The sequence below is a fragment of the Annulohypoxylon maeteangense genome (genome assembly GCF_022496945.1).
Source record: "Annulohypoxylon maeteangense strain CBS 123835 unplaced genomic scaffold GGS22scaffold_9, whole genome shotgun sequence".
Classification (NCBI taxonomy): domain Eukaryota; kingdom Fungi; phylum Ascomycota; class Sordariomycetes; order Xylariales; family Hypoxylaceae; genus Annulohypoxylon; species Annulohypoxylon maeteangense.
This window is the reverse complement of record NW_025953256.1, coordinates 1,375,947-1,390,078: the sequence shown is the minus strand read 5'-3', so window position 1 is coordinate 1,390,078 and position 14,132 is coordinate 1,375,947. Positions and strand designations below refer to the sequence as shown.

At 47.9% G+C, this 14,132-nt stretch overlaps 4 protein-coding genes across 4 annotated transcripts; 1 reads left to right on the top strand and 3 right to left on the bottom strand.

Annotated features, from left to right (window-relative positions):
- The first annotated feature begins 4,459 nt into the window (after positions 1–4,459).
- On the top strand, positions 4,460–5,676 carry GGS22DRAFT_164615 (glycoside hydrolase family 93 protein). The gene has a single exon (XM_047961560.1). It carries the CDS (start codon positions 4,487–4,489, stop codon positions 5,627–5,629), a length of 1,143 nt encoding a protein of 380 aa, XP_047818742.1. The 5' UTR covers positions 4,460–4,486; the 3' UTR covers positions 5,630–5,676.
- A 115-nt stretch (positions 5,677–5,791) lies between these two features.
- On the bottom strand, positions 5,792–7,086 carry GGS22DRAFT_164614 (uncharacterized protein). The gene is made up of 3 exons (XM_047961559.1): positions 7,038–7,086; positions 6,623–6,966; positions 5,792–6,553 (listed from the first exon to the last, which is right to left on the bottom strand). Exons 2-3 carry the CDS (start codon positions 6,910–6,912, stop codon positions 5,935–5,937), a joined length of 909 nt encoding a protein of 302 aa, XP_047818741.1. The 5' UTR covers positions 6,913–6,966; positions 7,038–7,086; the 3' UTR covers positions 5,792–5,934.
- A 458-nt stretch (positions 7,087–7,544) lies between these two features.
- Positions 7,545–9,547, bottom strand: GGS22DRAFT_164613 (PAF acetylhydrolase). The gene has a single exon (XM_047961558.1). It carries the CDS (start codon positions 9,265–9,267, stop codon positions 7,705–7,707), a length of 1,563 nt encoding a protein of 520 aa, XP_047818740.1. The 5' UTR covers positions 9,268–9,547; the 3' UTR covers positions 7,545–7,704.
- A 147-nt stretch (positions 9,548–9,694) lies between these two features.
- Positions 9,695–14,092, bottom strand: GGS22DRAFT_164611 (uncharacterized protein). Its single transcript, XM_047961557.1, has one exon. The coding sequence runs from the start codon at positions 13,597–13,599 to the stop codon at positions 10,150–10,152; it is 3,450 nt and encodes a 1,149-aa protein (XP_047818739.1). The 5' UTR covers positions 13,600–14,092; the 3' UTR covers positions 9,695–10,149.
- Between the last annotated feature and the right edge of the window lie 40 nt (positions 14,093–14,132).

The following is a 14,132-nucleotide window of genomic DNA, read 5'->3' as shown; positions in this document are numbered from 1 at the left end:
AGTCAAAGCTTCGAATCGTGGTAATACATATCGATATTAAGCAGTTGCCAATGTCAAATATCATCATTAATTACCTACACTTCTTGCCTGTCTATCAGTTTGTCAGTCTAGTCTGATCTATCTAGTCACCATCTCCGTAGTTAGGCACAAGTACACCGTCCGGTGTAGCATGTCGGATGACGCTACGTCGAGAAAGGCTTTCTCCGTTGTCTTGGTCAGAAACAGCCAAGCATCCGGTTCACGATCGAGGGTGCCAACATCCCCCATGCAAGGACCGCGCACGTTCTCTGGGCGTGAGGTTATCACCAACACAGCAAGGCCAGGCTGAACCCGTCGCGCCGGGGTAGATTTCAAGGGCGAAGGAGATCTTATGGTGATCCGTCGCAAGGTTTGCCTTCAACATCAGACTCTGTTAGTTTCAGGCTTCAAACACGCACGTCCCTTCGCCACGTGCACTTCCCTACAGCAAACACAGGCACCAAGACGAGAGGTTCTGGACGATTTGATTTTATGATGTTTCCAAGATCCGGCGAAACCAGAATCCGAGTCTCGAATGAATAACGTTTTCCTACCAACGCCAAGTCTGTCCCATCTGTATCGTTCATCACGACCTAAGCGGTACCTAGTAGCGAAGTGTGCACGAATTGTATGCCTGCAAAAGGACTTCAGATGGTCTCTAGAAACCCAGAATCTTGGACGTTATCTTTCCTCCGAGTGGTGGGAAATCATTACCTAGTAGGTAAAAAGGTCTTACCATGCTGCGAATATCAAGATAATTGTCTAAAATCATTGTCATGAGATATGCTACGAAAGGTGGCGACCATAGTGGTTGCTATGATAGCATAAGTGCTACTATGCATATAACGTTGATCAAGGAATCGATGTGCTTTGACCCTATGTAATTATGTCTCTCCCTTCACGGCATCACATGCCCTGAAATTCAGTTGTTTCCTTCGTGAGAGCAGAGCTCAAGACTTTGGCGAGTTCCCCGCATATCTCCCTAAGGTTAAGAAGGGGAGTGATCGTCAGTAACAAGGGACTGTCCTTGGCCTTCGTCACCCCACTCAGCCCACTCTGCGCATTTGCATGATTTTGCCCGTAATGTGATAAGATGAAGATTCCGAAAACGTGTTATATTTCCGCGATACCTATTATATCTCATGCAGAGTTGATCAAACCTTAGGTGGAAGCTTCTATCTCTCCCTCTTCTTCGAATAAGAAACAGAAAGACTTATGCTTTAGAACGCCAGAGTCTCTTACCTTCTAGATGGGAATAACGGCATAACGGTGACCAGATGATCTCGGGAGCTTGGCTACGGGTTCTGTTCCCGTATACCCCCAATCCGCCAGCCAATATTGCGATATCGGTGTGATGTGATGAGGCTCGGTTTGCCCATAATGGACGATTCCTTCAGCGTCTAGACAAGCCATAGATCACACATCGAATTCCACCGGTCTCGTGGCGCCATTTCTCCTACTGTCACACCGCTGAATTAATGATTCGCCGCTTACATTGCATCGAGAAAGCCCGAGATCTTGCTGTAGATTGACGAAAGCATAGACAATACCTACTCTATCTAACCGTCATAACCGCAACCCGATCTCATCCTCAAACCCCACACTATCTGTGTGATCCCCGAAAGCTTATAGGTATGTCTCTATATGCCTATGCGCAAGCAAAAGCTTGTAGGTAAGTAAAAAAGGTATGGATGAAAGTACAATGCGCATGTAATAATGGTACCCGCCCCTGCATTAAGCATCTACACCCGCCTCACTCACTGACGCTTGGGACCAAGAGAGGCCAGTCCAGTTGGGAGAAAGCCCTGAATTGTCGGTCCCCTGCAGGGTGTGTGGGTGGGCTGGATGCGGGGGAGCCTGGGTGGCCTATCCAGAGCGACTCCATGTGCGGTACTCGACTGCTCAGCTAGTAGAGCCTACCCGACTGGCCAAACTCCAGCGCTGTAATAGGTAACAGAGTAGCATCTCTGGGCTGCTGGGTAAGAATTTCGCGCAGTGTGGCGGCAATCGCTCAGCTGTGGACTGCCCAAATAGATGCTAACGGCAGTGCTGCAGCACACTATCGAATTGCTGAGATCCACCTGTCATCACTTTACTGCTACTACGCAAATACCTTGGCACCGTCGACGCGGCCGCGGCACTAACAGAACAGAACCCACCTGTCAAAATATCTAGGCTGCTTCTTGTTTTTTGTACATACAGCCATCGTGATGGGAAATATATGTATCCGTTTTCTTGCATAAGTATACATACACACAGATACTGATACGCATGTCGCACGTACTGTATACCTTTTACAGGTATGATGCTCGTCGATAGAGGCTCTCAGACCCCTAACTCTATCGACCCGATCCTTGCAAGCCCGGTGACATATCGTGGCTCTTGTGGGGGACCTTGGGTAGGTTGGGTCTTCAATGGGTGTGTACCTATGTAAAGAGTACCTACCTATGCGAGCTGCTAGATGGGCCATCGTGAACAAGGTGCGTCAATCTACTTGGATCGGACGGCGACGCCGTCGGTAGTTTTGTTTACCGGTCAAAGACATGATACAACTTTTGTGAGGACCGCTCTTGGCATTTGGTCGTAGCGAAACGAAACATCTGGGCAGAAAAGATTGACGAGAAGCAATCGCATCCAAACAGTGCAGAAATTACATAATTGAACATATGGAAAGTTGCTGTATCGAAAGAGAAGAGAATGTGGATTTCACCCGTAAGTCATCACGACATGACTTACAACATAGTTGTGCTTGTGGTTCGTACTAATGTGTCTTGCAGGAAGTACAAAGAGACAGACGTTGCGTTTAGATGCCCAGAGTTATGGATAGTTGTTTCTTCCACTGCCTGCGCATGAAGCATACTAGGTACTCCAGCGGTCATGTTCTTTATCTACCTAGTAACAAGGGCGTTGCGATTCCACGATGGGCCCAGCCCCCTGCTGAATACTTCTTATGGCAGCTAATGATAATTATCTACAAATGTAGGAAATAGAAAGATATTCCCGTGCGAATAACTTCTTACAGAATAGGAGGTACGTTGAGAGATGTTGCTATCAACGAACAGAACTTCCCATTTCGTTTTCTAGTTCTTCTCAAGGGAATGTGTCTGTTCACAAAAAAGTGTTCGAAAACCACTGCTCTTGAGTTATACTAGCATGATATAGTAAATATAAGTAGTGATATGAGGCTCGTTGTTAGTCGTATTGGGTAAAATATTTACCTTAATAGTAGATCTATCTCGAATGTGAGAGATGATAATTGTAAAAGGGGGGAGACACCACTCTTCCAAATAAGTGATAAAGGGGTTTAACAATACCTACCTACCTAGTCATACAACAAGCTATAGGTGTGTATGTGTTCGTGATGAATCACCTTTATTGGTGTAAGTGAGAATTCCCTTGATTAATATTGGGTTCCTACCTAAACAAGGGCAACCTTGATGATATTGGTCAAGCACTTGCTGAGGAATATAACCGCTACGACCTACAATGAAACTATTTGAGGCCCTTCTTTATTTGTACTATCAACAGAGTGCTTCAATCACTAGGGGATGTATCTTACTTATCATCACAACGTAGCCGTACTAGACCTACACTTCAATGACCGCCCATAACTCACGAAGCATTACATATTAAGATTTCATTAAACCAATATGACACAGAACAATATTGGAGAGTTTCATAGTTATTCGATCTAACTCGGATACTTAGATTTTAAAAATCATAGAGATAGCTGCTAATAGCGATATATTTGAGTTAAGTCCCCGTATTTAACACCTCAACATTAACCTAACTACGTAGCTTTTCGACATTGCGTATACGTTAACATTTCAGGGTAATTGAGTTTTGAATCTGATACAATAATTAGCTAACACTTTCTTGTCTCAACGAGGCGCTGAAGGTAATCGAGTCCAATTATGTTGATTTTTTTTTGCTACCTACCTGACCACCTCCTTCGATTTCGGCCGAGTCACATATATCTAGAATAATTATACGAAAATAATGCGTAGGCATTCTTTTGCTCTTATGCTCAATTAGCTCCTATTCAGCTCATGTTTGCCTCGTTTTAATGGCGCGCATGAGGAGGCTCTTGGAAGCACTAAATTGTGGTCAGCTGTGCGGCGTGGTCCAAGATGCGTGGAGCCCAAGACTTTGGGACCTTACTGATCATTTGAGGCCTATGATATTCCGGTTACTGGATGATGAAATACGACTAAGATATTTCCATGAATCGGCATAGGTCTAGGCTGTGGACCTTACCAAGTTCGTATTTGGAGATGATCCTTGATTGGCTCGGCTCAAGGCCCGGGGTAGCAATGGGAGATCTTGGTTTAGCGGAGCTACTCGGCGGAGAGCATAGCGAGGAATTAACCGGTGAACCCGGGATACAAATATATAAACAAATAAAATTTACGTAGACATCGGTGTGTAAATCTTCAGCGCCCTCATTGATATATCGTAGCCAGCGAACATGGTGTTCTGTGAACGATTATTGGCCGGCTTGGCCATTATTTCGGTGCCCTACACCATCTCTGTGTTAGCACAAGATTCCGGCGTTAAGGAACTTTCGCAGGTTGCCATCTTCACTCCACCTTCAACTTATACGGACCCAAGGGTTCTATATGCGCGTACGGCTCAGCTTCCAAATAATGAAATCCTAGCAACATGGGAAAATTACAGCCCGGAGCCACCCGCGGTCTATTTCCCCGTTTACAAATCCAGTGATAAGGGGGCTACGTGGACAGCGTTATCCAATGTAACAGATCAATCGTACGGATACGGACTCCGATATCAACCTTTCCTCTACGTGTTACCGGAGAATTTCGCGGGATATAAAAAGGGGGACGTACTATTAGCCGGCTCATCGATCCCAACGAATCTCTCGAGCACTCATCTTGAACTCTACGGGTCTAAGGATAGCGGGAAGACCTGGAAATTTCTCAGCCATGTTGCTGCTGGGGGCGAAGCTAGGCCTAATAACGGTCTGACCCCTGTGTGGGAACCATTTTTGCTGCTTCATAACGGCAAACTCATCTACTACTATTCGGATCAGCGAGATCCGGCGCATGGCCAGAAGATGGTTCATCAGACCAGTACGGACTTGATTAACTGGGGAGACGTGGTGGATGATGTTGCCTATCCTACTTACAGCCAACGACCTGGCATGCCTACCCTAGCATTGCTTCCAAATGGCCAATATATCTATACCTACGAGTATGGTGGTGGACCGAACCCTGCGAACTCAGGAACCTTCCCGGTTTACTACCGTCTTTCCAGCGACCCGGAGTCAATCAACAGCGCCACTCACCACCTACTGCGAACAACTGATGGCACAGTCCCTACTGGCTCACCGTATGTCGTTTGGTCGTCAGCCGGTGGGGTAAACGGAACCATCATCGTGTCTTCGGGCTGTTGCTCTGACATTTACATCAATACGGCACTCGGAGCTGAGGGTGCGTGGAAGAAAGTATCGACACCTGAAGGAGCCTCTTATACGAGGTCCTTACATGTGTTCCTAGAAGATCAAAGCCAACTTCTGATTGCGGGAGGCGGCCGTTTACCTCCGAGCACGACGAATAAGGTCACTATTAGCGTCATGAAGGTTCCATCATGATCTGTTACTAGAAGTTGCCCATATAAATTACATAGAAACTTGTTAAATAAGAAACTCATTCGGATCTTAGGTATATTGGAGTATCGCCTTATGACTCGCTCTTAGCGTTCTGAATGTGTGCCTAAATACTAGGTCAATTATGTTATAACTCGGACCTACTAGCTAATATATACATTGAATGGAACTATACATACCCCTATTATGCCCTATACCCACCTCCTAGGTACCTAAGCTAGTAGGTAATTGATATAGCGTCAGACCGGTTGGGACGTCCATATCATATCTTGTCCAGCCATTCCCCCCACTCAAAGCTGACTCCATCGATTCGACGGCAGCTCCGCTAACCTAGAAGTATCTGATATTTCATGCCGATTACCATCCGTAGCCATCTCATGTCTATTATTCGAAGTCTCCAGCTCTTGCTGGTGCAGCGCCCACATTTCCGCCGGGGATTTCGTAGCTTCAGGGTCTGCGGCATTGATAGTCGTTTCGTTTGCCTTCTCTTTCGCCTTTCTATGCCTCCACCAAAACCCTATGCCGACCACTGATCCAATTAATATCAGGAGGAGACTTCCAAGTCCCGCGCCAACTCCTATTCCTATTCGGGCGTTTGAACTTAGTCCCGTATCTCCGCTAGCGGGAGAGGTGTTACTTGATGTGGGTGCGGATATTGAGTGGATAGAAGACGAGGAGGTAGTCTCGGAAGTCGTTGTTGTATCGGTTTTGGACGCGGTGAAGTCGGTCTGCTGCCAACGCACGGTGATAGCTGCGGCATTTACCATTATGTGGGAGAGCTGGGTGACCTTGCTGGTCTGGTGATTATCATCCGGGACCGTTACATTAGTCAAAGTTTCTACAGCCGAAGAGCATGAAAGTGTCGACCATGTGTCTGTTTCGTCTGCTGCTTGCTTACACGTGTATCCGCTGTAAAGCAAGATATAGATCAGAATTTATCGCATGTTAGCTTGTATAGATGTAGAGATGTTGACATACAGTGGACAGCAAGTAGCTGTAGTCTCGGTGATGGTCTCACTGGCAATGTAAACGGAACCGCATGCCGATGACCAACCTGAAGGGCATCTCCCAGGTGAGTAAAAGGCGGACATGACTTCGAACCCCGACGGGTAACATTTTGATGTATCGCTCGGCCCGAGACTGTGATACTTATGTGTGGTAGTATTACCATCGGTTCCAGTCTGCGTAAATATGATACCGGAGATGACTTCAGTACACTCTGGCGCCGGTGTGAATGTTGTTGTCAGAGGCCCGAGATTGGTGGTCATCGTTCGCGATGTACTATAATGTTTTGTTTGGAAGAATACTTTTGCTACCAGGTTCTAAAAAGAAATGTATTAGATTCTAGGTAGGTAACTATGGTAACACGGGGTATCTCAAACGGTTTACTCACAGTACGTAATCCATTATGACGAGTGTTACGACGTATTCCCCTAGAGAGTATGTGAGAGATGGATAGAATATTGTATTTAACATAATGATTACTTGGGAACTATGGTATGAGGGAAAGCTTGATATTTGATCATTAATCCCCGAGGCCAACCTGTCAGCCTTAGCGAAGGGATGTCTTAAACAGCGCCCGAGAAGTCTGTACGCCATCACGAAACCTGGCCTACATAGATGTTGATCTTTCATTGGCACCTACGTATATGCAGGAATAATTAGTGGAAAACATCTGATTGGCCTAGTTTCAGCCCGCAACTTGGTGGCGTCTGCTCGGTGTGTAGGACATCATCTTGTATACGGCGTTTGCCCCATGCGTGGTGTAGAAAAGTCGGATGGAAATGAGATGCTACCTACCTGATATATGCCAAGGAAAGGGGAACTGGTGATGAGCCTTCCATAGCTGGATAATATTGTACCGAATTAAATACTCGTAGGTCACAATAAGGTACAGGACTAATATAAGTCTGATTTCTATATCTATCTAGTTACCTAGGTAACTACCTAGATTAGATCCCCAAGCCCCTGAACACATCCCACAGCCCTACGTAACACAATAGATGTCGTACCTAATTCAGCCGACCCGCAAATCCCCAACGCCAAAGCAGCCAAAACATCTAATTCGGCGAGACATGAACCTGCCAATACCTCCTCCAGCCCTCCGTTTCCGTGTCCCCGCGTCCCTGTCCCGGCTTCCACACGCCAAATCCTCTACCCTCATCATATTGCGGAAACTCCGCCTTCTCCCTCAGCAACCCCCTCTTCTCCCCCGTTGTCAAAAACCAGAGAAAGTCCTCGGAAACATGCACGTACTGCCTCAAGCCCTCATACACATCGATCCTCGCCCCGGTAGTCCAACTCAATAGCAACGGCTCTAATAGCGGCGCGTCTGTGACGCTGGGATGCGAAGTCCCCAACGACGTCGCGAACCAGCTCGGCATGCCCCTTAGCGCGTTATTCTCGACGATATCCCTGACGGAGTCGAAGTGCGGGCGGCCGTAAAACAGACTCACGCTACTACTCCACGAATTGCTATGGACGACTAGGAGAGGGACCCGGATGTCATCGTTAAGGCGACCGCTGTGCTTCCCTGGATCGAGGATGACGGCACCTTTGAACGGCCGCTTGGCGCTCGGCCCGCCGTGTAGCGCTTGCATGGCACCCGTTGCGCCATAACTATGCCCCGCGACGACCATGTCGTCTGTGTTGAGGCGACCTTTCCAATTTTTGAGGTCCGCCCCTTCTCCTCTAGGATTCTTCTTGAAGATTTCGTCGCCTTGGCCCTCGTTTATGAGTTTCAGGACTCGGACGGCTTCTTCGATCTCGGCCTCCCTAAAATCGAGCTGTGCTCGTTTGAACTCGGGTATAGTGAGGTCCTTCCCTGAAGCGGACTTCACTTCGGAAACGACGAAGAGGAGTTTGGTTTTGTCCGGATCGCCGTTTTTCATGATGATGGATCCGGGACAAGAGCCGTCTCGATGTTCGAGCGCGACGACGACGTAGCCACGCGACGCGAGCTCGCCGGCGTAGTGGGTGTAGCTAGTACGACTACTCGACATGCCATGCGAAAATACGATAACCGGATGACCACCGTCCGCGATTTGTATCACTTTCTTGACTTCCTGAATGTCATCTCGAGTCTCCGGAATTTCCGTAACAGCAGTTACCAAGTCGGCCAGCGGCACATCGACTTGCGCAGGGATCCGTATACTCCCCACGAGAGCACCTACTGCTCCGGCCAGGAACTTGTTCACGATGAAATTACTGATATGTGAGAATTTGGCGTATCCCTCAGTTGTCGCAGAGAGAGGCTTCTCAATCCAATAATGTTTCGGCTTTTGGCTAACAGCGTTCTGTGCTGCGGGATAATAAATCGTGAATAATACCGTCTCTAACTCAAATGCATTTTCTTTCGTCCCCTTAAGCCGCGCCGTATCAACGACACGCGGAGACGCAACGGGGACCTCGATATCGACCGCCCCAACTGAATATGGACCGCTGTATTCGGGAAGTAGATGAGCGAAAAGGGGTAACGAAAACGTATAACAATACACGACGTAGCCTGCGATCAAAGAGCAGACGGCGTACCGCCACGATAACCTCCGTCGCCGAGCAGACGGAGCTCTCGGCTTAGTTGGCGGCGACTTGCCTAAAACCCCAACTTCCGGAATCTGTTTCATCGTGATCTTCGAACCTAACGATATGTGTATTTCTTTCTTGTAGATTACTTCAAAATGGAGGAAGTGATAAATACTAACATACTACCGATTCAACCAATCTGCTCATCCAAGGCTAGAGAATGGCTATGATGCAATACTCGGTATGAGACCCACAGGTTACGCATGTGGCTGTGGTCGATTATCCTCGTTTGGGCGATCTGACTAGCATAGCTAAGTTCTTTAAGTCCTAGATGTATCATTCCAGAATTACTGAATTTAAGCGTGTACATGAAAAAAAAATGAGATGCAGAGGAGGCGTTTGTTACACACTTGACGTCATCCTTCCTCCACCAATCGCTTCGCTGTAAATCGGCAGGTACCCGGTACCTAGGACTCAGCTACAAGCTGGAAGCCACTACCGTTAACAGGCAACATCGCGAGAATAAAATTCATCAAAGTCCGAGTTAATTAACATTATTTATTAACCGACGCCGATATGTTAGAACATGACTTGATCCAGTTCTAAACACGAGGTGCTTACTTGATAGTAAACATTAGTCCTGCCGAAAGGCGTTATTCTACTTATACAACGATTTGCGTAGATACTAGGTGTACACGATTAAAAGCCACTCTCTGTCCGATAGCCTCCGTTGAACCGCCCCAAGAAAGCCGAATGACCTGATCCTTTTGTACTCCGGCAAACCCTTATATGTCTATGCTACCAACCCTTAGTTCCCAATGCTTCGTTATCGAACCCAAGCAAGTGCGACTTGGAAATCCAGGAGCTTGCTCTCTCTATCGTCACCTCACCACCATTACACCGAGACCCCTACCCTTATCCTTTGCGGGTAGCAAAAAAGAGCGATCGCGTCATCATAAATCTCGAAGGCATCTTAGAAACCATTAGATCCTACCCCTATCGACCACTTGCCGACCAAGGACTTCGATTTCGCCTGACTCTGAGGTGCGGCGTCTTTCCATGATCCATCGTGTTTCCCCGCTGTCTTCTTCTTTCGTGTAAGAAATGCTATCTGCACTTCCCCTGTGCCTGTGTCCCATACCCGGCCTCTTCTGTGAAGGCATACCTACGGTCGGACTCATATTCTCCGAAAAAGGTCTTTGCGTTGTGCCTGATGCCGACGTGCTTGCGCTCCCTGCTCTAGGTTTCCTCTCGTCAAGCGGACTTGTCTCTTCGTCCTCAAACACAGGCGGGCACACTGAAGACGTTTGTAAGGGAGAGAACACTGGTGCACTGACAGGAGATGCGGCGGAAGTCGGGTTTGGGATAGATGGTACACTGAGAGGTGGAATCGCATGATTCGGTATGCCCGGCATCGACATCGTTAATGTAGGGCTACCTGAACCACTTCCCGCTCCTGTCGAGTCCTGACTGAAGATAGAAAAGGCCGAATTCTTGCGCCCATGCGAAGGTCCAATACCGAGTGGGTCATGTCCCCACGGGCTTGTAGCGCCATTTCTATCGCTGGGTGACCCGTCGCGGGAGCTTACGAGCGACGCTTGTGAGCCGCCCCATGCTTTGGAGCGTAAACGAAGCAGGGCTGACAGTGACATGTTATCATCATCAGCCATCATCGCCAATTGAGCCAAGCCGGGACTCTGCAACGGCCCGTTAGGATTCGCGCTTTGAGGTACGCCTAGGCTCATAATCGAATTCCGGTTCGAATACTCAGAGCGTTCAGTAATAGGTGTCAAATTCGGCTCACGGGAGACGATACGACCGGAGGTAGAGCGATCGACACCGCTTGGTCCGAAATAGCCCCCATGGGAGTAGTGGTAGATATTCTTCTCGCTTAGGATACTGGGACCATGGTGGACATGTAGTGGTGTTGGTGCAGAATAAAACCCAAATTCTTGCCCATACCAACCATCTGAATCATTAGCAAGAGCACTGGCATTAGCTTCTGCGATAATATCGTCGTCATCAAGTTCATAGTCATCCAATCCTGACGATAACTCGTTGTCATACTCGTAATCATCAACATCGTCCGGATGACATTGGGAAGATCCGGATGTTGTTGGGGACGTTATGGTTAACGTCGCAGTTGGTGGAGGAGAGGAATTCCTTCGAAATTTCCCAGAAGCAGCGGCTTGATGAGCAGCGGCTGCTAGAGCTGCTTGGTACGCGGCTATCTGATCTTGTTCCGCAGCCGGCAAGTCCGAAATCGATGACTGCCGCTCTTCTATGCGCGGGATCCTTTCTTCATTGACGTCTAATCCCATTGGTTTATGTTGTAGATCAGCACTGAGCGAAGTGTGAGCAGTAGACTGCGAGAGTTCAGATTGTGCCGACAACCTAGACGTCATATCGGATTCTCGTTTCTTTGCCTCTTGGCCAGCTTGTCTTTGCGATAGCGCATTGGCAAATAGCCCAGGAATGGGTCGACCATACTGGTCTGTATCGTCTAGGTCAAATATAGACTCATCAAAAGCTGAGCCATCGCCCTCTCCGTCGAAATCGTGGATAAGACCGTCGTTGAAATAGAGTTCATCATCTTTGGAAAGAGGCTTTCGCGTTGTATCCTCTTGTCGTTGCTGCTCAAAGGACATTCGCCTAGGCATCTCATTAACAGCTCCGAGTCCTTGGATACCTAGGCCGGTTGGAGTATCGCCCTCTGATGGCTGCGTCGTAGGAGCCTCGCTTCGGTCGTTGGCGGGAATATTCAAAGGTTGTGGGATATCCGACAAGTCTTCCTCTTCAGTCATCGCATAACCAATGACGTTGCCGCTTTCATCCCTGGGTGTAGGTAATACCCCGGCACTACGAGGGCTCGTTAACTCTGATATGGGATTAGATCTCTGGAAAACAAAGCCTGAAAAGTTTTCCTGGTCATTATCTGGATCATCAGCACCGTAAAATTCTTCCTCCTCATAATCGGCATTTACACCTGGTATACGTTCTTCCAGACCATCGTCATAATCCATCGCATCATAATCAAATGCATCTTCATCAAAGTCATCAAAACGAGAATCTCGCTGATCGTGGGTCTCGTCTGCCTTTCTATCCTGCTGTCGCTGTCGGTGTCGCTCTTCAAGCAATTTTTCTTGCTTCGCTGCACCGATCATATCGAAACTAAACCGCGAAGACGTGCTTTTCATATGTCTAGGCAATGACGAGAGAACATCTCGAGCGGATGCCTCTGACACATTACGGGATAAGGACATGAGTGAAGGTGGGATGGAGCTCTTCCTCCTCTGGCTATTTTGGCCAATTCTAGATCCGGCGCTAGGAAGGCTATTCCTGGAGCCTTGGGATTTCTGCAAAGACGCAGTATCAACTGATAGCGTCCGAGAATAAGTGGAAGACGACCGAGCAGACTGGGAACTGTCGTCCTTCGGGGGGACTGGAGGCGCCTCTGTAGGGGAGTTATATTCCATGGTAGGTGATATAGTGTCTGGACGAGACTTCTCGGCTCCCAAGTTGGTCGACTCATTAATCGTCACGACTTTTCTCGGCCGTGGAGCACTAAAATCGTGAACTCGGGTTCCTCTAATACGAGGATCGTACGAAGGTTCTTCATCGTGACCACGCAATGGTAATGTTAGATCGGGTACATTCTGACTAGTTTTCCTCCGCAATAACAATGTCGACATAGGATTCTTGAGGAAGGGAAGACTCTTCTTTCCCCTAGGCGCATCAACAGCCATGGCCTGGTTCTGCGAAACCTGTGGTTCCGGCGCCATTTTCGCACTCGTCGATCGTTTACTCGTCGTGGTAGCATTCTGAAGCGAGGAAGGCGAGATGAAGGAGGAGGCAGCCTTCGCATGTCTAGTAGGTGGTGGCGGACGATTTGAAAAGTTGGCTACGCTAGAATGTGTCCCAAACGAGACGGAATCGGACGCATTTATTGTATTTCTTTCCGAGGAGACCGGCTTTAGTGCCTCTTGTTCTCGGCGGTAATTCTGTAAGGCTAGCCCGCCAATAAAGCCGGTATCTTCATTGTAAGGCGATCGTGGTAGAGGTTTTAATTCTTGCTTGAATTCTTCGTGTTGTTTCGGGTCGGAATTAACGAGGTCTATGGATAGATCGGATTCAGCCGAGGAAATTCTAGCGATTGGAGGCAGGACTGGTGGTTGGGTACGTTGCAAAGGTTGCTGCTGCTGCTGCTGTGATAGAGGCGAGGTGGGTTGAGATGATTGCAAAGGCGGCTGTCCATGGGTATGAGCGAAGGGAATAGAGGCGTCGGATCGTAACCGAATCTCGGGAGTCGGGACACCATCTTCGGGGACGAGCTGGGCTGGCTGAAGGGCTGCACTATCCCAAGGGCTGTTTTCGGGTATGGGAGACGAGGGATTGGACGGACCCCGTCTGTGGAAGCGAAGGTGTGAAAGCATTCCGACGGGTTGGATCTAATAATTTAGATCTGGCAGGACAACCCCGAACATGACTCGGATAAGATACCGTTAGATTTCCTGAAGACAGCTGTAATGTGTCAACAAGGATGAATGTACTACGCGACAGACGTCTAGGCGTTGAAAAAACAAATTGTTTGTCTGCAGTGCTGTCTTGTCGCATACGTGGATACGTAGAAGAAAAATGGATCGTCGAGATGTCAAGGATCGACACGATCTTGAGAGGTGAGGCAACGTAACGTTTGTATATATACATGTAACGACGATTGCGACGACGTAAGAGATTGGTAAATGAACGTAATACCAAACTGATTGAATCAAGTTGAGGGGTTACGAAAGGTGAAAATATGCGCGTTCTGAAATTTTATGTCATTATTAGTTACGAAGAGAAGATAGAAAAAAAGTTGAGCTTGGTTTACTTTTTTTAAGCTTTCGAAGCCTAGAAGGTCGAGTCTTTTTTTGACTCTCTTTGATGACACCACCTCACACGGGTAGGACCTTCCAAGGTTTCCAAG

Excerpts from the sequence above, each read along its gene's own strand:
- GGS22DRAFT_164615 (XM_047961560.1), top strand. The coding sequence starts at position 4,487 with ATGGTGTTCTGTGAACGATTATTGGCCGGCTTGGCCATTATTTCGGTG.
- GGS22DRAFT_164614 (XM_047961559.1), bottom strand. The coding sequence starts at position 6,912 with ATGACCACCAATCTCGGGCCTCTGACAACAACATTCACACCGGCGCCA. Across the intron at positions 6,554-6,622 it reads ACAGCTACTTGCTGTCCACT|CGGATACACGTGTAAGCAAG; the intron begins GTATGTCAACAT and ends CTTGCTTTACAG.
- GGS22DRAFT_164613 (XM_047961558.1), bottom strand. The coding sequence starts at position 9,267 with ATGAAACAGATTCCGGAAGTTGGGGTTTTAGGCAAGTCGCCGCCAACT.
- GGS22DRAFT_164611 (XM_047961557.1), bottom strand. The coding sequence starts at position 13,599 with ATGCTTTCACACCTTCGCTTCCACAGACGGGGTCCGTCCAATCCCTCG.